At 48.9% G+C, this 24,963-nt stretch overlaps 1 protein-coding gene across 2 annotated transcripts in view; it reads left to right on the forward strand.

Annotated features, from left to right (window-relative positions):
• The window catches only part of CCDC180 (coiled-coil domain containing 180), a 592,866-nt gene that overhangs the window by 239,615 nt on the left and 328,288 nt on the right, over positions 1-24,963 (forward strand). For both annotated transcript variants that reach the window (XM_085613885.1, XM_085613886.1), the window contains exon 10: positions 13,678-13,797. In XM_085613885.1, coding sequence (XP_085470011.1) covers positions 13,678-13,797 — 120 coding nt within the window. The remainder of the gene's footprint in view (positions 1-13,677; positions 13,798-24,963) is intronic.

Consider the following 24,963-nt stretch of genomic DNA (forward strand, 5'->3'; position numbering starts at 1 on the left):
GCCCGGCACCAGGTAGACGAGCCCTCTACAGAGGCCATCGGCGGCGATCCGACGCCGGTTCAGTCCCTGGTTGTCCCTCTGTCGGAGGACGTGACACCAGTGGGCTCCCCGCCCACACAGGTGTTACCATGCACCACGGAGCAACATCCCATGGGGCACTGGCCGGCTCATTTCTCTGCAGGTCCTCTGTCGTTGGGAGGACGAATTAGCCTGCAACCCTCCCCAACAGATGACTTGTTGTCTCCCCCTCGGATGGCCACGGAGGCCAGCGTTGACTTTGCGAGGGCAGTTAGTAGGGCTGCAGATGTCTTACAAATGCAGCCGCCCTCTGTCTCCCTGCCTTCGGATCCTTTGTTGGATCTTCTTCACCGGGGCTCGGTGGATGTGGAACCTCTTTTGCCCTTTGGCAGGTCATTATATGATGTCCTTCTGGGGACTTGGGCCAGACCCTCGTCTGGTGACCCCGTGGCTGGTGCTGTGGTGCACCACCACCGACCGGCTCCAGATGACCCTGCCTGTTTGTCCCTTTATCCTAGGGCTCATGGACTGGTAGTCCAGGCTGCGCTTCCTTCCTCTCCATCACCGTTGCTTCCTCCCACTCGGGAGTCTAGGTGGTTGGAGTTGTGTGGCCGCAATCTTTTTGCGTCCACCAGCTCTGGCCTTCGATCCCTAAACACGATCTGCGTGTTTGCTTGGGCTACTGCTGCCCTTTGGGACTCCGTTTAGCTACTCCTGCCCTCTTTGCCGGAGGGCCCTCGTGCTGAACTGCTCCAGCTTGTTCGGGATGGCTGCGACATGGCGCAGTTTACCATGCGGTCAGCCATGGACACCACTGACTCCGTGGGTCGGGCTATTGCCAGCTCAGTTGCCCTTTGATGGGGCTCATTTGTTTCACGACCATGCAGAATCGGCATTCCAGTGTCTCTTTTCAGGATTTCTTTGACTTTTGGGGTTTTAGTCCCCTATGGTGGATCTGTGTTTTCGTCTGACGGTATTGTCACTGTTTTTCTGTTTAGATCTCCGGGTCCAAGAGCTGCGGTTCCTTGCCAGGAAGGTTCAGAGGCTCCCGTGGAGCTCTCTTGCTATTTTCAGCCACCCTGGGGTTTTCCCATGGGTTCTGCTATGTCTCTCCCTGTTCCTTACTTCCTGCTGTGGTGGTACATACTCTCGGTTGGGTTCCATGGACTGACGTGGCCCTCTCCTGCTGCTTCTGTAGCGCTGCCTACGGTTGTTCCGTGGCACTCTCAGGCGTCCGTGGACGCAGTTGATTTCAGTGTATTGTCGGGGCTCTGCCGTTCCCAATTCGCCACGGAGGGGTTTTTACGTTCCCCGCCTTGCTTTGGCTCCTCTTTTTGCCTTCCTTCTGCACTAAGCATCGTTGGCGGTCTTGGACGTGGGCACCTGTCCCTGGGGGCGCCCGGTCCGCTCCGGATCGGTTCTTTCTGTCGCCACGTGTGCTTCATACTGTGTTTATGTGTTATTGTAGGGGACCCGTTGAGTTCTTGCGCCAGTGTCTTGTATGCGCATTTTTGCTGTGGCCTTCTTTCCTGGTGTTGAGACAGGCTTGGGGCCTATGAGTGGTGCACTTTTTACCAGAGCGGTCCTTTGTTCCGTTTTGCGTTGTGTCCCTGGCCTCCCTCGGAGGGGCCCTGGCCTGGGTTCAGATTTCTATGGTCCTTGTCGCATACGGCCCAGGTGTTCTTCTACTGGCTCCGGAACGAGTTTCACCACATTCTCCTGATGATCTCTGGATTCATCTTGTATACATATGTCACCTTTTTCAGACTTTTGTATGTCTGCATGTTACTGACTTCTTCTTTTTCTTCTTTTTCTTCTTTTTCTTCTTCTTCCTTCCTGATCGGGAGGTTGGACCGATTGTGGCTGGACTTTTGTTCCAATCCGGTTCACAGCTGGCGATTCCGTTTCTACCTTTTGGACACCTGTCTATTCTTTAAGGGCGTTCTTCTGGTTTACCTTTGGCTGTCATTTCCTGACTTTTCCTGCATTTCTGTGTGCTATGTTCGCACACGAAGGGATAGGCGTGCGGGCTCCTTGCCCTGGATCCTGGGGATTGTTCCAGGTTCCCCATTTGTTTCTTTCTCTTTTCTCCACTCTCTCCCTCAGGGGAGCTAGTCTTGGGCATGCTCGGCTTGTCGGTCGCCCTTGGTCCTTGTTCCCAGGGGTACGATTGCTGGTTGGCTACCTATTGCTGTGCCGTCTTCTCGGTCGGTCTGCACATGTTATTGCTGCTTTGCTTCCTTGAGTCCCCCCTGGTGTGGTTTAGTTCTCAAGGTACACACTACTTGGTTCTGTGTACTCTTACCCTTCACATCTGTGAGCCTCCTAGTAGTCACGGTTGTGTGTTTCGGCATGATGCCTCTGCTGGCCATGCCATTGGATGGCATCGCTTCGCTGGACCTTTGTCTCTTTCGGACACAGGGGTCCTCTCCTCAGTTTCCCTCTTTTTGTGGGATTCTGTCGTATTCTGTCATTGTGCACTGATTTTCTGGTCTTGTGCCTTTGTTTCGTCCCTGTCTGGCGACAGTGGATTCGTGTTGTCCTCTGATGATTTGTGGTACCTTCCTTCCCTTGCTCAGGCTGACCTTCAGGGTTTGTGTCAGTTGCTCCTCCCTGACCTTCAGGGTTTGGTGTCAGTCATGCTGGCAATACTGAGCCTTTTGGGTCTGGTGTCAGCTGCCCTGGCATTGCGTACCCCACCTTGTTTTCATCACCATTCTTGACAGTCTGCTCCCTTCGGAGACATGGTGGGGTTTGGTTGCAGACCCTCCTCCAGTGGGATATAGCTATGGTATATATTCTAAATGAAGGAATCTGCGGCTAGATGTCTCTATCAGATGAACAAGTTACATACCTTCAGTAACGATGTATCTGGTAGAGACACAGTCTAGCTGAAGATTCCTTAACGTCCGCCCATCCTCCCCGTTCTGCGACGACCTTTCCAGGTGGGGTTCTTCCACCTTGCCTCCTTTCAGGTGGCCATGGTCTTCCATGGTGGGGGTGCTCTAGTTCACCCACCTCAGGGGCAGGGTGTGTCATTCTGCTTTAGGCACCTTAGCTTTCCGTCCATTCTTGTTTTGGGTGCCTAGGTTATCCGGCATGGAGTTTATCATATTTTATCCCCTCTCTCCACCCTCGTCTGTCTCCCCTTGTCTCTGCTGCAGGTGCTTGGGTTGCGTTTTTTATTGTACTATGCTCCGTGCTCAGGTCATGGTGGGGGTGTGGTATCACTTCTATGTGGTGTTCTTATTCTGGTCACAGGCCATAAGTCACTGCTTTCAGCCCTGTTTACCCTCCTTTTTCAGTTGCATACTTGCTCACAGACTGTCTGTCGTGCAGTTTCATCCTGTGGTTGCGTTCTGTCCTTTGATTGTTATGTTATTAATTTCCTCTGCCGTTGCCTCTTTAGGGGGGGGCGCGGTTCTTTACTTGGTGGAATTTTATTGGGGCGGCTGCTTGTTCACTTCTTTCGGTCCCTCCAAGTGTTGAGTACTTTTCAACATGGGATGGTTTCTTACACTTGTTGGTACAAAGGTTTTTCTTTTTTTACACAGTGTTCCTATACTCTCACAGCTTTTGTCTTGTCTACGTGTTGTGGCACGGAAAGGTTTCACTGCAGAAAACTGACGTCAGCACGCCGAGGGGGTCTTGTATTGCTCCATTGACGTCACTTCCATGGAAGACGTCAGGATGGAGTTAGGCGAAGCCGTCCTCCGGCGTGCAGTTGTACTGCTGGGGGGAAAAGTTTTCCGGATCCAGTCTGACGCCTGGGGATATTCTAAGTTGAGGAATCTGCGGCTAGACTGTGTCTGTACCAGATACATCGTTACCGAAGGTAAGTAACTTGTTCGCCAACACCAGTCGAGCTTTAGAAAACAAGATCTGCTCCAACCAACCGATACTGACGGAGATCAGTGTCCAAAATGAAATCATGCAATGATCTCCCACCACCTTCTCTCAAAACATATATTGGAACACATATGGTAAAATGTGAAGGCAAACACACTTTTGGTAACATGTGATGGCAAACATCTGCAAACACACACACTTATGGTAACGTGAAGGCAAACATCTGCAAACACACACACTTATGGTAACGTGAAGGCAAACATCTGCAAACACACACATGTATGGTAACATGAAGACAAACATCTGCAAACACACCTATAGTAATCTGTGTAGGCAAACATCTGCAAACACACTTATGTTAACATATGAAGGCAACCATCTGCAAACATACTTATGATAACATGTGAAGGCAAAAACATATGGTAGCATGTGGGGGCAAACATCTACAAACACACTTATGGTAGCATGTAAGGCATACATCTGTAAACACACATGGTAACATGGGAAGGCAAGCATCTGCGAACACTTATGGTAACATATGAAGGCAAATATCTGTAAGCAAACTTATGATAGCATGTGAAGGCAAACACTTATGGTAACATGTAAGGACAAACATCTACAAGCACACTTATGGTAATGTAAGGCGACACCTGCAAACAGACATGGCAACATGTGATTGCAAACATCTGCAAACACACGCATGGTAACATGTGAAGGCGAACATCTGCAAACACTAATGGAAACGTGAAGGCAAACCTCTGCAAACACCCTTATGGCAACACGTGAAGGCAAATATCTACAAACACACTTATGGTGACACGAAGTCAAGCATCTGTAAACACTAACAGTGACATGTGAAGGCAAATATCCACAAACACTTATGTTGACATGTGAAGGCAAATATCTGCAAACACACTTATGATTTGATGTGAAGGCTAACACTTATGGTAAAATGTGAAGGGAAACATCTACAAACACTTATGGTAGCATGGTAGGCAAATATCTGCAAACACTTATGGTAACATATGAAGACCAGCATCTGCAAACACTTATGGTAACATGTGAAGACAAACATCTGCAAACACACTTATGGTAATTTGAAGGTAAACATCTATAAACACTTTTGGTAATGTGAAGGCAAACATCTGAAAACACTCAAAAAGACAAAAAGATAAACGTAATACAATTCATTGAATTATCTTGAAATCAATATATCGTCTCCATCATCCCAATTTTGCCATTTTTTAAAATCGTTTTTAAGACCCCACTCTCTTAGCGTACAGATTTTCACGTAAATTATCCCTGTGTATTTTAACAGACCATTGATCTAATGTTGGGATTGTGTGTGATATCCAGTTTGCTAGTATCAGTGACCTTGCCACGAGAGTGGAAATTAAAAACAATTACGCTGTCCTATCGATAGATCACTATGCAATGTGTTGATACCATATAGAGCCCCGCGGGCATCAGGAGATACTTTGAATTGTAATTGTGTATGGATTTCCAGCCAAAATTGGCTTATTCTGTTGCAGGTAGATATCATATGGAGCCAATCTACATTCCCATGTGTGCACCTAAAACATGCTGATGCTGCCCCAGGATGTATTTTTTTAATCATGGTCGGGGAATAATAAAGAAGCCATTTGCTAAAAAATGCCATTCTCCTGTAATTGGCAGCACGTATGGCCCTAGAAATAAAACTCTTATGAAATTTCCTTTGGGCGAGATCGATTTTACAACCCGTTAAAGATTTTGTTTTATTTGAAAAGTCTGGAATCCTTTTTCCCTGATTTTTAGATATGGAATTCTGTACCAACTTCCTACACCTGTTCGTTGTGGGATAAAATAAGCTTCACTTATATGTTCAGTTAATATCTTTATGCCTGTTCTATAGCCTGCACATAAATGTTTAATTTGTACAAAACTAAAAAGTGAAAAATAGCTAATGGTGGGCTTGTTAATAATGAAAGTGTGCCATTGAATATATTCATTATTTTGATAAAACTCTCTCACCCTCTGAAATCCTAAATGAGCCCAGCGCTTCAGAGTTTTAGTACCCAGACGTGGTCCATCACCACCCCCTTTTTCCCAAATCGATTTTATCCACACTCAGTGTGGGAGGGTATGCTCAGACGTGAGTCCCTTGCTCATTGCACCATCAGGATTCAGGCAAGCCAGGCCGACGAAGGCAGTGATGCCAGAAACCGGTCCCCGGAAGCTTGTTTCCTTCCCAGTATAAGAATTGGCTTGGTAGTTTGGTTTGCCCTGTTCCCATCATGCACTTGGACAGGTACAGACTAATTTGCATGTAGCCAGGTTCTGAGCTGGGATGGTGCAGTGAGCTAAAAAACGGTGATGGATTAAAACCATGATCTCTTGACTTGGTAAGAGTATTCTGCATCATTTAGAAGCTCTGTCCATCACCACCCCCTTTTTCCCAAATCGTAGTCCTAATGTGATCCATTCAGCCAGTTCCAAATGGGAATGGGGCCGGGAGACCTCATAATATTCCCAAGTTCTGTGGAATCCGTCCATAATGACCCGGGGTTTCTTATATCTAGACCACTTAGGTAACCTGGGCATTTTTAAAAAGGTGAAACGATCGATTTCAGACGTGCATACATGTTCTTTAAATAAAAAAATCACATGATTTGTTCCTTGCAGCTCCTGTCAGCCGATCTAGGAATGCTGCCTGGTAGTATGATGTCATTCTGGGCAGTGCCAGCCCTTCATCCTCCAAACCCAATTGATTGGCCTCAATTTTAAGCCTGGATTCTTCACTTACAAAATAAAATGACTTATTTCTTAATCAACTGCGCTTAAAAAGGATTGTAAAACTTTAATCATAATATTTGTAAATAAAAATAATGGTAGAATATTCATTCTAATCAGGGCAACCAAGCTTACGATTGTCAACACACTTATGGGAACATGCAGAGGCAAACATCTGCAAACACATTTATGATAACATGTGAAGATGAGCATCTGGTGGTTGAGGGCTCTCAGGCCCCGCATGTCTGTAGTGATCTTTTATCTTTGGAAAGGATACTTGGATAGGGGTAAACACCTAGGAATTGTCTCTGTGTAAGATGTGTAAGTGGTTACGATGAGAGTAAACACCCTGCTGAACTCACTGGGGAAGCAAGGAGAAAAGTTTGACCAGGGAACCAGTGCTAGAGGATGAAAGCTACAGCTGTCTCTTCTAGAATTAGCTCTGTCAGATATTTTGCTGTGGAACAAAGTGGCTTCAAATTTATTAGAAATGCAGTTGGAACCATTTCGCGGAATGGACCTGCTGAGAGCTACCATTTGAAATACCTGGTAACCAGGGTTCGTGAACCTAGACACATAATTACCGTGCTGGCTTAGGTAGTCTCCAAGGACTAGTGGTGATCAGGGAATTTATTAACGAAGGCTTTTCAAACAATGTGGAGACAGAACCATCAACAGAATTGTTGCTAAATCTAATGCAGTAAACTGAGAGGGACTTCTAGCGGCAAATTACTTACCTTTGAACTATCCCCAGGTGTCAGGCTGGATTCAGACGTTTTTGCGTGATTAATACCCCTGCGCATCAGTAGATGGTGTCGTTGTGCACAGCGTGGGGTCCTTTGCACCAGAAGTGATATAGGCGCCACCCACATGCGCTGATGTCAGTTATTTTTTGTTTCCGCGCTAATCAGCACAGATCTGGGAAAAGCTACCCCTTTAGTCATTTTTGAGTGAACTTTTTCAATGTTTTGTCCAAGTCTTTAGAGGTCTAATTTTCTGGTGTGGCAGAAATATCTTCTAAAAAGGCCCTGCAGTGCCTGTCACCGACAGGTGTTGGTGACAGACCCACACCTTGTTTGCCTCTGGTGCCTCGAAAGAGACCACGACCCAAAGAACTGTACAGACTACCGCCCTATACACCCTTAAGCCTTGAGGGAACGCCTACTGAAGGTTCTAGCAGCTTGATGTGTGACACTGCGATTATCGAGGTCTTGGTCGAGAGGAAGGTCCTGGGAGCGGTCGCAGAGTGCAGGGTCGTAGTTCCACTCCACATCATCAAAAAGAAGTCGAAGCATGCTTTGTCTTCACCTCGTCCGTCGGCCAACCAAACGAGGGAGCGTCGCCTTTCGAAGCCTTTGCTCTGCATTTGAGGCAACCACCGGGCCAACTCTGCACCTCCCCAAATTTCATTGAGCCGGAGCAACCCCTGCCCAATTAAAAGAATTTTATGAGGTCATGCACCTAATATTTTGGTGGGCCCATTCCTTACGGCACGCCTTACAGCCCTTCAGGTTTGGTAGGGGCCCCTACAATATCCCTATTGGCAGTTCTGGCACCAGCCGGCCCCAGGAATCCACAAATGGATCCAGATCTGTGCTGTTAAGTCCACCTCAACCTTCCCTGATGCCAATCCCGAGGTCGATGCTGCCGGCGCCCACCGGTGGCGCCATCCCCATCCTCATCCCCAACTCCGACACGGAGCTGGAGGGGCATCGTCCGATACTGGTACTGGCTCCAGCGCCCATGGAGCCTTGCTATCCAAGTTCGGAGCCTGAGACGTATTCTTATGGGCTAGAACTCAGGGAGGAGTGGGAGAGGTCGCTGGACCCTGAAAAATACCAGCCTTATGAAGAACAAATTGACTGGTGTGAAGATCTGGGTGTAAGCAGTGGACAGGGCACTTCTCTAGATAGAGGCATGCTTTCTCCCTCTACCGTTGCTATGGAGGAGAGAACTTGATTCACCATGGTGGTGCGGCGGGTGGCTGAGGTCCTGGACCTTTTTTTTGTCTTCAGTGGCAGGCTAGACTAATGTCTTGATGGAAGTGCTTCAGCCAGGAGTGTCCCCATCAGAACCTCCTCCCAATCAGTTAGGCACGTACTGACGTCCTGCTTGAGACTTGGTCCAAACTCAGCACAGGGGCTCTTGTGAACAGGAAGATTGCCTGCTGCCACCACCCCACTCCTGCGGACCCAAACTTCCTCACTCAGCATTCCACTTTGGAAAGCTTGGTGGTCCAAGCCTCCACATCCCATCTAAATCCAGGCACATTCCCAACCACCCTGCCAGGTTGGGAATCCAAGAATCTGGATACTTTAGGCAAGAAAATGTTTTCTTCCACCAGCCTGGTATTGTAGTCGGTGAACACCGTATGCCTTTTGGGCTGCTAGTCCCACGCTCTGTGGGATACGGTTGCACAGATGCTACCAACGATTCCAGAGGAGGCCCTGGCCGTGCTTTCCCAGGCTATTACAGATGGAAGAGAGGCAGCGAAGTTCACCATTCAGTGTGAACTAGAAACCACTGACTCACTAGGCAGAGCGGTTTTATCGATAGTGGCCCTGCAAAACCAGGGCTGGTTGAGGACTACTGGCTTTTCTGGGGATGTGCCAAACATCACTCATGGACATGCTTTTTGATGGGCCCAGTCTCTTCAAGGACAAGGAAGATTTGACGCTGGTGCACTGTAAGGACAGTAGGGCTACGGCCGGGCCCTTGTGCCTTTCCTTGGCCCCTCATCCCCCTCAATCCGCCTTTTGCTCCGTTTGTGACTACGGAAGGAGCATGCAGTTGTGTCATTACCCGTCCAGCCGCTGAGGCGAGCAAGCTTACCAGCCTCACTGTGGCTGTGGACGTGGTTCCTACTTGCCAAATGAATAGGGTGGCCTGCGGTTGTGTCAGTCCACCACCCCCCTAGCCACCACAACCTCCAAACCTTTCTAGTGCACCCATTTACCATCATCGCCACCCAGTGGTTGGCAGTATCCACCATCACGTGCCCCACTTGCAGTCCATGACATGAGACAGGTGGATTATGCAGATTTTCCGAAGGGGCTACTCCTTCGCCATTAAAACTACCCTTGACTCAATGCCACCTACATACAATTGGCTGACGAAGGACCATCTATCTCTTCTTTCACAGGAAGTGATAGCTCTTTTGGCCAAAGGAGCCATAGTGAGAGTGCCAACATCAGAAGTGAGTTGTGGTTGTTATTCATTCTACTTTCTGTTGCCCAGAAAGAATGGGGGCTTTCGTCCTATCCTATACCTGCGCTCTCTCAATTTATTCCTCAAGAAGGAGATGTTCAAAATGCTCCCACTAGCTCAGGCCCTATCTGGTTTACACTATGAATTATTTTGACCAATGTTCTCCAAATGTTATGCGTGCCAGCAAGAATTGCTAATCTTAGAGGCAGTGACTGTTTTAAAAAAATATATATATATCAATTACTTCTGCAAAGCTATACTGGCACTTTTGCTCAGAGCATCTTAGCTCTATAGTGTAAGTGAATGATAAACTTATAGACCACCTGCATCCCCTGTGCTCAGTTTGACCAGCTTCCTGTGATCCTCTGTGACCTGGCAACTGGCATGCCAGAGTCACTATGCCATTGTGGTACTCTGGACTTCTGATTCCCGCTGCCAACATGCAGACTGTTCCCTTTCTCCTGCTGTCATTTATTTCATTATCTGCTCTCTTGTCTGCTGCTACCGATGTTTAAGTCTCGGCTCAAGACAGTGCATGTGCTGTCTCGAAAGAGACATGTTGCATCTACTTCGTGGGCTTCAGCCCGTCCATAAGCTTCCCATTTGCTGGCTCCATCGTCACTCTTCTATTCTTTATCTCCATTCATCCATGACATGCATGCATCATGACTCTTCCTCTGTTTAGCCCTCCCTGAGGACAGGGACCAATTACTAATATTCATACACAGCAGGCATTTTAGGTAATGTTTTCGGGCCTACTTTTTCTTTGGTTAGCAGCGCTTTTCACAAGCACTCTTGTTTACATTTGCTCCGAGCGTTCACATTTGCTGTTTTCCGCGGGCGCTTGTCCTGTCCCCCAAACCTCCTGCTTTGATGCTTCTCCCATCCCCAGAGCCCCTCCATCATCATCACTGCTTGCCCTCTCCTTATTAAACACTGGTATGTTTTCCGCAGTCTTGGTCACATACGCAACACGTGTAATCCAATCCCAAGATGGCCACAGTCAGCAGCTAGAATAGCCCCTCCAGGGCTGACCGGAACTGATGCATTAGACTGTGCTGGAGTCGCTGCCTTACCGCTGTGGCTCTTTGCAAGTTCTTAATTAGTTGTCGCTTCCGCCCGCCAGTGTCGGTGAAGATGTCACAAATGTGCACCAGGGCTGGGAAACTATCCGATCAATGAAGGTGAGGGTTGCCGCTATTGTTTAGATGACGCTTGGGCTTCAGGTGTGATTCCTGAAGCCTGTGCAACTTGTGCAGAGGGGCAGGATTTCCGGTGCATAAACATTCCATGCCATAGAGTTTCACATAAATAACTAGAGTGCCAGGTTTCCTACTAACATCAGAAGGAAGCCATAACAAACCTGCTTTTTGAAAATGAAAGGCAAACTGTGATTTTGCTCGTTTACTAAAAAAGTTGTGTCTTGAGGTGAAATAGTCTCATGAAGATCCAACTGTTTAGTGAATTAGGATTGCTAACGGTTTGTATTAGCAAACATAACGCTAGAGATTCCCCATGCTAACCTATTCAGTAGTTATACTCTTTCCAGCCATATGTCTTTAGCGTGCAAAATCTAAAGCTAGTAACAGTTTGGGAAGCAAATAATTGCCTCTTCAGCCTTGTTTTTCAAGAGTAACGGGTCTCGGCGAATATAGAATGTGCTTGCCTCTCAGTGGTTCAAACAACTAGACGCGCCAAATTATAGCTTGATGCAGTTTTTTTATTTTGGTTGGCAGGCAGTGGTATGTCCCAAAATGCTTTGAAACGATTGGTTGTGAAGAAGAAGGTGTGAAAAGTTTGATGTTGGAAAAAGCAAAGATTGCACTGCAATTCTCCACCAAAAGTACAACTGTTGTTTGCTTTCTCGTGTAGTACAACAAGAGTGTAGGCAGTCTCTCTTGTATATTTCTCTCACTATTGCGCTACGTGTCAGTCCAAAGCATTGTTTGCTTCTGTGTACCCAGTGGTCTAACTTACTGTCTCCTCTGTCTGCTTCTATCCCCTGTACTTCCACCAGCGCCGTACACAAACGCAAGTGTGGTGGAGAGTCAATGTATAATACATAGCTAAAACACATTAACATTGATAATGCCTCTGATTTCCGAGACCAATTCGCTTTGCCAATGCTTTTTTTATTCCTGTTATTCCAGCCTCAGACTGCAGGTGCCTTCACTGCCCTCCTCGTCATCATCTCTGCCCCATCACTTGCGCCCCCTGCATCCACTGTACCTGCCCTTTCTGCACACCACCAACACCATATTTCTTCGGTAGAATTTCTGTGCCCCTGTCCACTCAGATATACTCATCTGTCCAGTGATACTCTCCTCATAGGCCCCTTCCTCTACCCCACAGTCATCATGTAATTGCAGTCAGTTTTATTCTGACCCTATCCTTCACCCCTCTTCCGCTTTACCAGTCTTTGCCCTCCGACTGTCTTGCCCCCTCTTTCATCTTTTAGCAGCCATGCTGTGGTGGTAGGCACTGGTTTTAGTTTTATAGGAGGGATTCCCATTTGCCCCTGTGATATCCCACTGTCTCATTTCATTCTTCTCACTGTGTTTCTCTGTATTCAGGCGTTCCGAAATAGGGCTCTGACAGGAGGTTGGACCAAATGGAATCTACAGGAGCTCTAAGTGAGTGGTGGACTGTATGAGGGGTGCGCGTTAAGTCCTGTTCTCCTATGGATAGGAGACCACATGCCGAAGCAGTCCTTTTACGTCAACAGCACACAACTTTTTCTGGCATATTGCAGTGCTTTGAATGAGATGCCAAGTTGCAGTGTAATCCACACCACGAGTTTCTGCCTGGCTGTTTTATAACTTGTAGCATCACGTTCCTTAGTTAGAAGTAGTTTTGAACCCCTTCATGCTTTTATTCCCGACACAGCTGCCCTAAGGCAGCTTCACCGAGGCAAGAGAAGATGTGCAGAGCCGAAGCTGCTAGCTCTGTGTCTAAGTGTCCCCCCCCCAAGTTGTCCAACAGATAAAGAGAGTAGGATGAATCATGCTATGGGCAGAAACACAGGTTCTTCTGGATCACAAAACCTGTTAGTGGCTGATCGTGCTGTCTTCCTGAGCCCTTAAGTCTAATCACTGGGCTCATTTGCTTCAGTTCCTCCCTTAATAAGAATGCTGCAGTAGGAGATTAAACAGTTGTATGGTCATCCAGCATGTCTGTCGCTTAATGTGGACTCCAGGGGTTGCATGTGAGAAATGCTAGCCAGTCCGTGTCTATAATCAATCTTACAGTGAGTTTAGATGGGTCCCTTCCTGTGCAGTTTCTCCATATGCACCTGGTCCTACTGCTAGAGTGGGAAGCAACATAGATCTTGATTTGCTGGGAGTGGCTCCCACAGCTTGGCTGCTCTAATGTTGTTTCGGCTCTATACAGATACACATAATGTGGGGTAGAAATTCAAACGATTGATAGCTTGCTGTTTGCAAAGAATCTGACTGCAAAGGTTACAGGTGAGTAACTATTCCTCATATGAAGGCTTGAATGTCAAATTGTTCTTTCTTTCGAGTGCTCAGACCTTGGTCCAGACTCTCCTACATGCTTGTCACTCGCAGGTGAGATGCCCCTAGATTTGAGTGGTTGTTGTCAGGCCTAAGTGGTCTCTTCTTTGTTTTTGGAATGTTTGCATAATGCTGCCTAGTTGTGTTTCCTTGAAGTTCAATCCTATCTGCGGTTTGCTTTCCTTGCATTTCACCACATCTGTGACATTGATGTTTCCTTTGATAGCACTGGGGGAGGTGGTGGGGGGGGGGGGGGTGATTTCACAGAATGTGGTGTGTTCAGATGTTTACCAAAGGTCTTGCTTCTGTCATGTAGGACAATCATGGCAAGCAAGAAGATTCAGAATCCACTGAGTATCCAAAATGATCTGGAGCTGATGGTGAGAGAGCAGACAGCGCTGAATGAGGAGAGGATGCAGCTTCTCGAGTCAGTCAGGTACAGTCTTTAGAATCTCTCTTGTCAGCCTCTGCCATAACGATGTCTTATCGGATAGAGATACTGGCGGTGTGGGATCAAACATGGCTGTTTGAGAACCAGGAAAGAAAAAAACATATTGATTCTGGCTGTATTTACGTAATTTGGCTGCACTTGCCAGTCAATTATGTTGGCTTCAGGCACTGTGGTCTTCATAAAAAACTCCTTGATTGCCTTTTTTGTGTTTCGTATGGTCTTCCATCTTCGGGTCAGATCTATATCAAGATATCAAGATGGCTGCCACAGTTTTCCCTACCACCGGACTCCTACCAGACCTTGATCACATCCCCTATCGGCCTATAGGGTAGCCCCAGCTCCTTCTCTGGTTTGTTTTTACTCCATCCCTCCGCCTCCTTCAGTTACCTCTATCCTCGTAGCCTATGTATCTAGTCAAAACTGATTTTCCCTAACATTGAGACCTGAACAACATGGCTGATGCCCGGTGGAGTTGCTCGACAGCTAATGAGGAGATTGGCCCTGGTTTCCCCCTCGACCATCACCTACCCAGCCGGTCATTGGACACAGTTCTTCCTCGTCTCCCTGCTATGGCTCTCTGGTTTGTTTTTACTCCCTCCCCCCTGCCTCCTTCTGTTACCTCTATCCTCGTAGCCTATGTATCTAGTCAAAACTGATTTTCCCGAACGTTGAGACCTGAGCAACATGGCTAATGCACGGTGGAGTTGCTAGACAGCTAATGAGGAGATTGGCCCTGGTTTCCCCCTCGACCGTCACCTACCCAGCCAGACATTGGACACAGTTCTTCCTCGTCTCCCTGCTATGGCTCCTTCCTCCCCTCTTTTCCTACAAATTCTCTCAACCTCGTTGTTTTTTTACTCTACCTTACTACGCTATTGTAACTGATGTCATTTGTAACGCAATGTTCCTCTGGCATAGCACTCTGATACCTCCGGGTCTAGCCAGCGCTATATAACCTTCTTAAATCAAATAAACTAAAAACTGTTTTTCCTGAACGCGGAGACCTGAGCAACATGGCTGATGCCCCGTAGAGCTGCTAGACAGCTAATGAGGAGATTGGCCCTGGTTTCCCCCTCGACCGTCACCTACCCAGCCGGTCATTGGACACAGTTCTTCCTCGTCTCCCTGCTATGGCTCTCTGGTTTGTTTTTACTCCCTCCCCCTTGCCTCCTTCTGTTACCTCTATCCTCGTAGCCTATGTATCTAGTCACAACTGTTTTTCCCGACCGTTGAGACCTGAGCAACATGGCTGATGCCCGGTGGAGTTGCTAGACAGCTAATGAGGAGATTGGCTCTGGTTTCCCCCTTGACCGTCACCTACCCAGCCGGACATTGGGCACAGTTCCTCCTAGTCTCCCCGCTATTAATCCTTCCTCTCCCCCTCCTACGAAGTTCTGAAACATTTTTAATGTGTATTGTACCCTACTATGCTTTGTATCTGATGTAACTTTTAACGCAACAATCCTAACTGTAAAGCGCTCTGATAACCTCTTGGGTCAAGTTTGCGCTATATAAAACTATATAAATAAATAAATATAAATATATCGCTGATTTCAATATTCATTTGACGATGGAATTGTTATTCAAGTAATCATCCAAGCAGAATCTGGTGCCAGGTAGTTTTATTTATAAACAAAGATAAACATATCTTTTCAAAGGCCATATAAATTCCTTCAGAAGTTTATATTCCTGCGTTGTGATTGCTTTATTGTTCATTAGTACAATGTGTTTAATTAAATAACAGAGATTGTAAATAACCTGTTATCACCAAACAGGATTTCAATTTTTATTATGACATTTTGTGTAACTAATGTTTAAAAACAAAATATAAATGAAGATGGTAGCCACACAAAATGAAAACTTTATAGATATGGACTATAGCTACAGACAATAAACTCTGAACACAACAACAAATATTGACATTGCTGTAACAGGTCCATTAGACATATATACAATCACAGAGATCCCTAAATTATAGTTAGAATAGTAATTTGAATCCACCCTTCAACAAGAGGATAGTTGGCATTGTTGAGATTTAGAGATTCCTACCACATGATTATTTCTGTAGCACTGTTATTGCATGGTCTGTGTACTTGCAGTCTTCAAGGACTCAAACTGCAATTTCCTAATGAGGCTCTAAAGCCAAAAGTCTTGTGCCATAATATAGCGGCACAGATGAGCTGATGCCACAGAGATAAGAGGTGCACCACGGGCATGATCAAATTGAACAGCTCCATCCATCACTTCTTCCTCTACTATTACGTTCTATATTTTTGAGGTCTTGATTGTCACATTGAACCAAGGAAACCATCAGTAGGTGAGCACTTGATGTAAATAAGTGGTAACTTTTAAATACTTTGTTTTGTAGCAGATGCATCAGATTTGAATTTCTGAATTGTGGCTTAAATTAGTTACCATATCTTTCAAACACACATTCAAACCATCTGTCCTCCAAGTGCCTTCCTTAAGACATGAGTGTGGACTTATGTGTCTGTCTCCTGTCCCCTCTTTCCCAATGCATGTCTAAGGATTCCAGCACACATACAAGCCTTACACCTAGGACATGTGCTATGAGCCATTCACCACTTCAGTCGCAGGATAATTTCTAAGAATTTGCCAAGCCTTTCGTCCTGCCTCGGTTGCTGGATAAATGAAATGAACATCAGTACCACCAACCCTGTGAGGCTGTGGAGGAGGTCCAGGAGACCTGGGGGCATATGTATGAAAGTCCCGCTTTGCTAATCTCAAATTGCGATATTTTGCGATTTGCAGTTTGAGATTTGCAAATCGGTATGTAAAAATAAAATCGCAAATGTTTAGCGATTCCTTAATAATCGCAAAAATGTCTCAGAAACATCATTTGCGATTCCTTAATTGTGAAATTCGCAAATTTAGAAATCACAAAAACGGGAATCTGCAATACAGGTGCAGCCTGATGACATCACAACCAGGAAGTGGGAGTGATTTCCTGCACCTGCTTACCTGAGCCACACCCAGAGGCTGTTTGGAGAGTGTGAGGAGGCATCCCAGGAGAGAACAAACCCCAATGGAGTCCCACAAGCAACATGAGGGCAAGGAGGTAGAGAAGAGAAAGAGAAAGCACAAGTTCTCTGACAAGGAGCAGGAGGTCCTCATGGAGGAGATGGTTTGCAGCCATGAGCTCCTATTTGGGAAAAAGGCACTGCGAGTCCCAGAAGCAAGGAAACGCAAAATCTGTCTGGAGATTCAACAGAAGGTGAATGCTGTGGGTGTGACGAATCGCACTATCGAGGAATTGCGCAAGCGATGGTACGATATGCGGCAGAGGTCGAAGGAGAGGGTGGCAGCCAGACTAAAGGATGCAAACAAGACCGGTGGAGGACCATCCACAGCAGCCCAGCCAACACCCCACGAGGAGCTTGTGGAGTCCCCCCTCCTGCCTGAGAGCGTCGGTGGTGTGGCTGACATTGACAGCTCCGACCCTGCATCCAGCAGTCAAAGTAAGATGCATGCCAAATCAATCTGCACTGATCCCCATCCCATGCACACTTCCCCAAATGTGCGAAATATACACAAAAAATGTCATTCCAGTCCAAGTCTTACAGCACACCCCGCAATGCATCATGGAACTTGTAGTAACATGTCTGACAGTGTGTCCATGAGATATAGGATATCTAATGCAACATGTGGGTTGGGGATAAGTGAATGATACAGTGTCAGAAGTTAGCCAAGACAAACTGTAGAAACTTTATTGAGTGCAAATTGCAGACAAAGACAAAAACTCATGTAGTCCCCTTTACATCCACAGCACAATCCAGGGCACGTGATGACAGTGCAGAGGGAGATGAGCCTGAACATCCTGAGGAGCATCATGACGATGGGGACTCCAGTGATGATACGGAGCACACACCAATCCTGCGCAGGAAGCCCACACATGTGCCCCCACTGCCTCCATTGGAGGATGACATACAGGCCACAGGGGAGGACAGTGACAGAAGAGAGGAGAGTCAGGGTGTGTCACACATGCCGAGTCAGGAAACACCAAGGCTGAGCATTCCAGCACTGGAAAGACGCAGGTCAAGGCCCAGGAGCAGCACTGCCACTGAAGCGGAGGACACCATATTTTCTGGGCTGGAACACAGCATGCTGCAGGTACAGCGCCTGCAATGTAAATCATTGCGCTCAATAAACAGGCAGCTATGCAGTCTCAACAGAAATCAGCGAAACATGGGGGAGGGCATCATGGCCATGGCAGGTGCCATACGTGACCTCTGTGACACTCTGAGGTACAACCAAGACGCCAGTGACAGGGCTGCCCGACGTGCCAATGCACGACTGCACACTTATACTAAGGCCGTGAACCGCCTCTGCACCACCACCAGCAATCTGACACGTAGAAGCATTACCATGCAGGTGAAAATGTCGCACTGCTGTCGGGACATAGCAAGAGGGCTAGCACAGGTCACCAGTGCAGTGGAGCAGATGCAGACGGCCAACTCAGGTGGCACCGCTCTCATGGCCTCTGGAGAGAGTGAGGAAACCTCCAGTAGGAGCAGCATCACTCCTACATTGCCTGGAGCAAGACGGCGCAGTTCCAGACAGGGTGCAGGACCCAGGAACACCACGGAGGGCACTCAGCCTGGACGCCAAACACCACCAATGCGTCACCGAAGGAGGTGAACTGTCCAGTGACAATTTAGCAAAAATGGGTGATGTTAGACCTGTCAGCCCTTTGGGTGGTCCCTCCTCATCATTATTTATTTTGTCCCACTTTTGCCTCAAACCCTGTTAGTATTTTTCCTTTTTGGGAACCACCAGACTTTTTAGTGTTGATGCAGGGTCAGGGAGCCATTTTCCCTACCCCTGGAACTTCTGTCTGAGGGCCTGAAACACAAAATGGTGGCCACCCATTGTCACCTGTGACATCACTGGAACCTACTAGAACCTTCTGCAACATTCTGGAACCCTGTGACAGTTGGAGGCGGTTTAGAATGTTGGGAAGCTAAGTCAGAGTTGACAGTTGGAGTTGGCAGTTGGCACCTGACTGGTGAGGAGAGAGGGGCAGCAGAAACCTGAAGGAGGAAGGAGTGAGGCAGCAGGGGTGGAAACTTGTGCCTGGAGTGGGGTCCATAAACCCACCCTTGATACTAGTCCCTACTGACTGAGCCCAGCCTGGAGCCCTGTGTGGGAGAAAGCAAGAGAAACCATCTTAAGGACCTGGACAGCAGGAACAGGCCTTAAAAGTAAAGAACAGCAAGTTCCTGACCTGGTTACTGGTAACTTCTTGAAGTCCGACGTCGAGAAGCCTGGAGACCTGGAGCCCGAGGTGGAGAAGCGGCGCTGACTGGAAAGCAGACGTCGTACCCGGAGCCGCCAGAGGTCGAGAGAGGGCGCCGACGGAGGTCGTGGAGAGTACCAGAGGTCGAGGAGGAAGTCACCCGAGGTCGAGTGTGCGGCATCGACGGGGGAGTGAAGTCTGCCCTCCGGAGTCGCTGGAGACCGAGGTGAAGCGTGCCGGAGGTCGGGAGTGGAGGTCGCACTCCGGAGTCGCCGGAACCCGAGGAAAGGAGCACCGGAGGTCGGGAGTGGAGATCGCACTCCGGAGCCGCCCGAAGTCGACATCGAGCCAAGATTGCCCTACGTCATCGAACCGGAGGTCGACATCGAGCCGAGGCCGCCGGCATCGAACCGAAGCCGCCCGAAGTCGACATCGAGCCAAGACCGCCCGACGTCATCGAACCGAGGCCGCCGACATCGAACCGGAACCGCCTCTCGGCGTCGACAAGAACTGTCATTGAGCCGAGGCCACCGACATCGAACCGGAACCGCCTCACGGCGTCGACACGACTCCAGCGGCGTCGGAACTTCATAAAAAGGGCAGTAAGTGGAATAGAGGGCGCCTAAGGCCCTGTGAAGCCCTAAGAGACCATCCTAGGGGCTATAGAGGTGCTGGAACCAGCTTGATTGTGCCAGGGGTGAGCTGAGACTAATACATAGGGGTTGTGTAGTGTGGGAGAGCCAGATCTCTAGATTCCCCCTTGATCTACCTCAGTTTAGGCCTCAGCCTTGTCCAAGCCAGGGAGTATACCCCTCAGGCCATCCAAATCTCTACAAGCTGGGATTGGGTCAAATCATCCCATAGTACCTCAGGAATGTGAACTGATTTTCAAGTGTCACTGTTGGCTTTTATTATTTATTGAGAGCACTGTATTTATTGTATTCATCCTATTTATTGCTTCACAGTATTTATTGTTTCACAGTATTTATTGTTGCACAGTATTTATTGTCTCGCAGTATTTATTGCCTCATAATATTTAATTGCCTTTTATGTAATGCACTTATATTTATGCCTTGAGTATTTATGATCTACCTTATTTATTGAATCGTTGAAGTAATATTTATTTGACTTACCCTTCCACAGGAAAAGCCTTGTGTACTGTGATTGTATTATTATTTATTGAATCAGCAACTAAGAGAAAAGAAGATAAAGAGATATATTTTCAGTATAATTTTTAAGGTGTAGTGTCGTTTTTGGAACGGATGCACGCATGGTTATTGTGTGGGTATGACGTATGCTTAGCACGGCGCCTGACCCCTGACCACTCGAGCCAAGCTACCACAGTGTGTCTGGGAGAACACACCACCACCCTTCCGGTGTGGGAGTGTGTTTTTCTAACATAATTGGTGTTCAGTGGTGGGATAGAGCTGTGCCTACGTATACTCGACAATAACTGTGGGTAGTCCATAGGCCTACACCGGGAGTTTTCTCCAAGCGGCCTTCCTAATTGTGAGTTTTTGTTTTTTCCAAATTTACTCTGGTGGTGGGAGGAGGTATTATATAAGGTACCCCCCTGCATAGCTTCTGCAAATAACTGTCGTCTGTTCTGAGTGGGCAAAATGGAGTTTGTGCTAGAAGACCTGGAAACCTATACTGTGGCCCAACTCAGGGAGTTTTGTCAGCGGGAGGGGATGTATTGTCCCCCAGGAGCAAAGAAGGGTGCACTCCAAACCAGCTTAAGGGCTTGGGGGGAGGCACGACGAGAAAGCAAGGCTGAGGAGGAGGACAGGGATAGAGAGCCCGACAGTGAGGGAGCTGGTTTGTACCAACCTGAGGTGGGGAACCTGTTAGCGGGGCCCAGGACACTTTCTAGGAAGGGCAGCAGTGCCTCTAGCGGTGGCTTGTCTGAAGTGGAGTTAACAAACCGGAGGGAGAAAAGACAGCTCACATGGGACTTAGCAAGGCTGGAGAAAGAGAAGGAGGAACAGAGGATGGCTCATGAGCTAAGGCTGAAAGAGATAGATCTTCAGATCCTAAGAGCCGGGGCACACCCTATTCCTAATGGTGGCAGCGAAGAAAGAGAGTTCACCAGGGAACCCAAACCCTATTTGCCGAAAGACATAGTGGCTAGCTATGGTGTGGGCGACGATATTGCCAAGTGGCTAGCGGCCTATGAGGTCTCATTAAGGGCCCATGGGGTTCCAGAGAAGTACTGGGGAGGGGGATTGTACAGGTACATGCCTCCAGCTGGTAGGGATGCATTATTGGCCCTAGAGCAGGATGAGCAGACCCACTACCCCACCATGAAAGTGGCGCTCATACGAAAGTTTGGACTAACACCCGAGAAATACAGACAGAAGTTCCGGGGTAGCCACAAACTGGGCACACAGAATTGGGTGGACTTCCTGGATTATGCAAAGAAGGCATTAGAGGGTTGGATTCAGGGCAGTGAAGTGAGGAACTACGAGGGGTTGTTCGATTTAGTACTGAAGGAACACCTGCTCGAAAAATGTTTCCCTGAACTGCGTCAACACCTGGTGGATAGCAAGCTGACCAATCCCCGGAAGCTTGCTGAGGAGGCGGACATTTGGGCTAGTACCCGGGTGTCCACAAGGGGGACTGGAGGGGATACTCAAAAGGCCGGACAGGGCGCCCCCCAGAAGAAAGAGGGAGGGGAAAAGAAAAAGGAGTTCTCCAAAGGCCCCCAAAATAATTTCCAAGGTAAGAAAACAGGATTCACCCCTAGGGCTAACCCCCCCAGAAACCCTAATCCTGGCCAGAGTCAGCAGCCAAGGGTTGTCCATTGCTTTGAGTGCGGTGGCGTTGGACACTATAAGGGAGATGCGAAGTGCCCAAAACGACCACCCCCTCCCATTGGAGGAAAGACCCCCGGAGTAGCTAGTGTAGTGCTCTGGGAGGAGATGCCTTTAATTAAGGGAAGGGAGTGGGCGGGTGACACTTTAGTGTCCCTGGGAGAACGGGAGATGGTTCCTAAGATCCAGGTGCCCGCAAATACTGTAAAGTATGGGCAGTGGGTCACCATCAACGGCCAAAGAGGGGAGGCTCTGAGAGACACAGGAGCCAGTATGACTATGGTACGTAGCCAACTGGTGTCTCCAGAGCAGGTAATTCCCGATGTACTCCACCCAGCCGCGATGGCTGACGGCAGAACAGGCCACTATCCAGTGGCCGAGGTTCCCTTTGAATGGGAGGGGGTTGCAGGTTCACTTCGAGTTGCCGTAAGCCCTGCCGTGCCAGTCGATTGTCTACTGGGGAATGACATGGAGCACAATGCTTGGAAGGAGGTGGAATACCGGACTCACACTGAGATGCTGGGTACACCTGACTGGGCCTGTGTGAGCACAGGGTCCGCGACTACCCGGAGAGGGAGTTCGTTTCGGCTGGAGCCTGGAACAAAGGCCCAGCCAGCTGCCAGTCAAGGGAAGAACCGAGGACAGGAGGAGCCTGCCTCGGCGTCCGCCCCCCGTAGGACGAATAGGCCACCGGAGGTGGTGGACCAGGAGTCTGCGGTGGGGGATGTCACCGAACTGGAGGACCTACCCATCCCGGCCGAGTAGCACGTGGAGGGAGGCCCGTCCAGGGAGGAATTCTGTCAGGGCCAGAAGGAGTGCCCTACCCTTGAGGGACTGAGGCGACAGTCCGAAGCCCAGGCAGCAGGGAACGTTGAAGGGAACTACAGTGTTTACTGGGAGGATGGCCTCCTCTACAGTGAACCCAAGGCACCCCTACATGGATCGTCACGAGCCTTGGTAGTCCCTCAACGTTATCGAGCCTTCCTTCTGGAGTTGGCTCACGAAATCCCATTGGCAGGACACCTGGGGCAAGACAAGACCTTCGCCCGTCTTGTCCCCCACTTTTATTGGCCTCAGATGAAAGTGTCGTCCGACACCTACTGCCGGACATGTGTGTCCCAAGCCAGTGGGAAAACAGGGGTGAAGCTGAAAGCTCCCCTGGAACCACTTCCTGTCGTTAGCACCCCCTTTGAAAGGGTGGGCATCGACATTGTGGGTCCATTAGATCCACCTACTACAGCTGGTCACAGGTTTATCCTGGTTTTGGTGGATCATGCCACACGGTACCCAGAGGCTATACCTCTGAGGACCATTACTGCACCTGTTGTGGCTAGGGCCCTGATGGGAATCTTTACCCGAGTGGGTTTTCCCAAGGACGTTGTGTCCGACAGGGGGACCAACTTCATGTCAGCGTACATGCGGGCCATGTGGAAGGAGTGTGGAGTGACCTACCGGTTCACAACTCCTTACCACCCCCAGACCAATGGCCTGGTGGAGAGGTTTAACAAAACCTTGAAAGGCATGATCAGAAGTCTGCCTGAAAGTCTGCGGAGGAAATGGGACGTCCTCCTACCCTGTCTACTCTTTTCTTACAGGGAAGTGCCACAGAAGGGAGTGGGCTTCAGCCCCTTCGAGCTTTTGTATGGGCACCCTGTACGTGGACCTCTCAACCTGGTGAGAGACGGATGGGAGAGAACTCCCAGGAAGCTTCCCCAGGAGGTGGTGAGCTACATGCTGGCCTTCCGGAGCCAAATGGCTAAGTTGTGGAAGCAAGCTTCTGACAACTTGGAGGCCAGCCAAGCAGTAATGAAGGCGTGGTATGACCACAACGCTCACCCGGTGGAATTGGAGCCTGGCCAGAAGGTGTGGGTGATCGAACCGGGAGAGCTTAGCGCCCTCCAGGATCGCTGGTCAGGACCCTTTGAGGTGTTGGAGAAGAAGGGTAAGGCTACCTACTTGGTGGATCTTAAAACCCCTCGTCAGCCCCTACGGGTGCTGCACGCCAACCGCCTCAAACCCCACCACGAGAGGCCGGAAGTCATCTTGATGATGGTGACTGACGGAGGAGAGGACGTGGAAAGCGAGCCTCTCCCCGATTTATTTGCGTCTCAAGAGAAGGATGGGTCGGTGGAGGGAGTGATTCTCTCCCCCTCCCTAACTCCTGAACAGCAAGAGGACTGCCGCCAGGTCCTGGGACAGTACTCTTCGTTGTTCTCCCTTGTTCCGGGTAGGACTCACCTGTGCGTCCATGATGTGGACACAGGAGACAGCCCACCTGTGAAGTCCAAGATCTACCGGATGTCAGACAAGGTGAAGGCCAGCATTCACAGTGAAGTCACTAAGATGCTGGAGCTAGGAGTGATCGAACCTTCCAGCAGCCCCTGGTCCAGCCCGGTGGTGTTAGTACCAAAAGCTGCACCACCGGGTGCCCAACCGGAACTGAGGTTCTGTGTGGACTATCGGGGACTGAATTCAGTAACCAAAACTGATGCTCATCCGATCCCTAGGGCGGATGAATTGATTGACCGGCTGGGAGCTGCCCAATATCTAAGTACCTTTGACCTTACTTCTGGGTACTGGCAGATCTCTTTGACTGATGGAGCTAGGGAAAGGTCAGCCTTCTCCACGCCCAATGGCCACTACCAGTTCTGTGTGATGCCCTTTGGGCTCAAGAACGCACCTGCCACGTTTCAGCGTTTGGTGAACCAGATCCTCACCGGAATGGAGAGTTTCTCTGCTGCTTATCTGGATGACATAGCCGTCTTCAGTAACAGCTGGGAGGATCACTTGCGTCACCTGCAAGCTGTTCTCCAGGCCCTGAGACAAGCTGGGTTAACGATCAAGGCCAGCAAGTGCCAGATCGGGCAGGGGTCGGTAGTGTACCTTGGACACTTGGTGGGTAGGGGAGCGGTGCAACCCCTCCAGGCGAAGATCGAGGCCATCATGGCCTGGGAACCCCCCAAGACACAGACTGAGGTCCGAGCTTTTCTGGGCCTCACGGGATACTACCGCCGCTTCGTGAAGGGGTACGGAACCATTGTAGCCCCCCTCACGGAGCTCACGTCCAAGAAACAACCTCGA

The sequence above is a fragment of the Triturus cristatus genome, chromosome 1_2 (assembly GCF_964204655.1).
Source record: "Triturus cristatus chromosome 1_2, aTriCri1.1, whole genome shotgun sequence".
Classification (NCBI taxonomy): domain Eukaryota; kingdom Metazoa; phylum Chordata; class Amphibia; order Caudata; family Salamandridae; genus Triturus; species Triturus cristatus.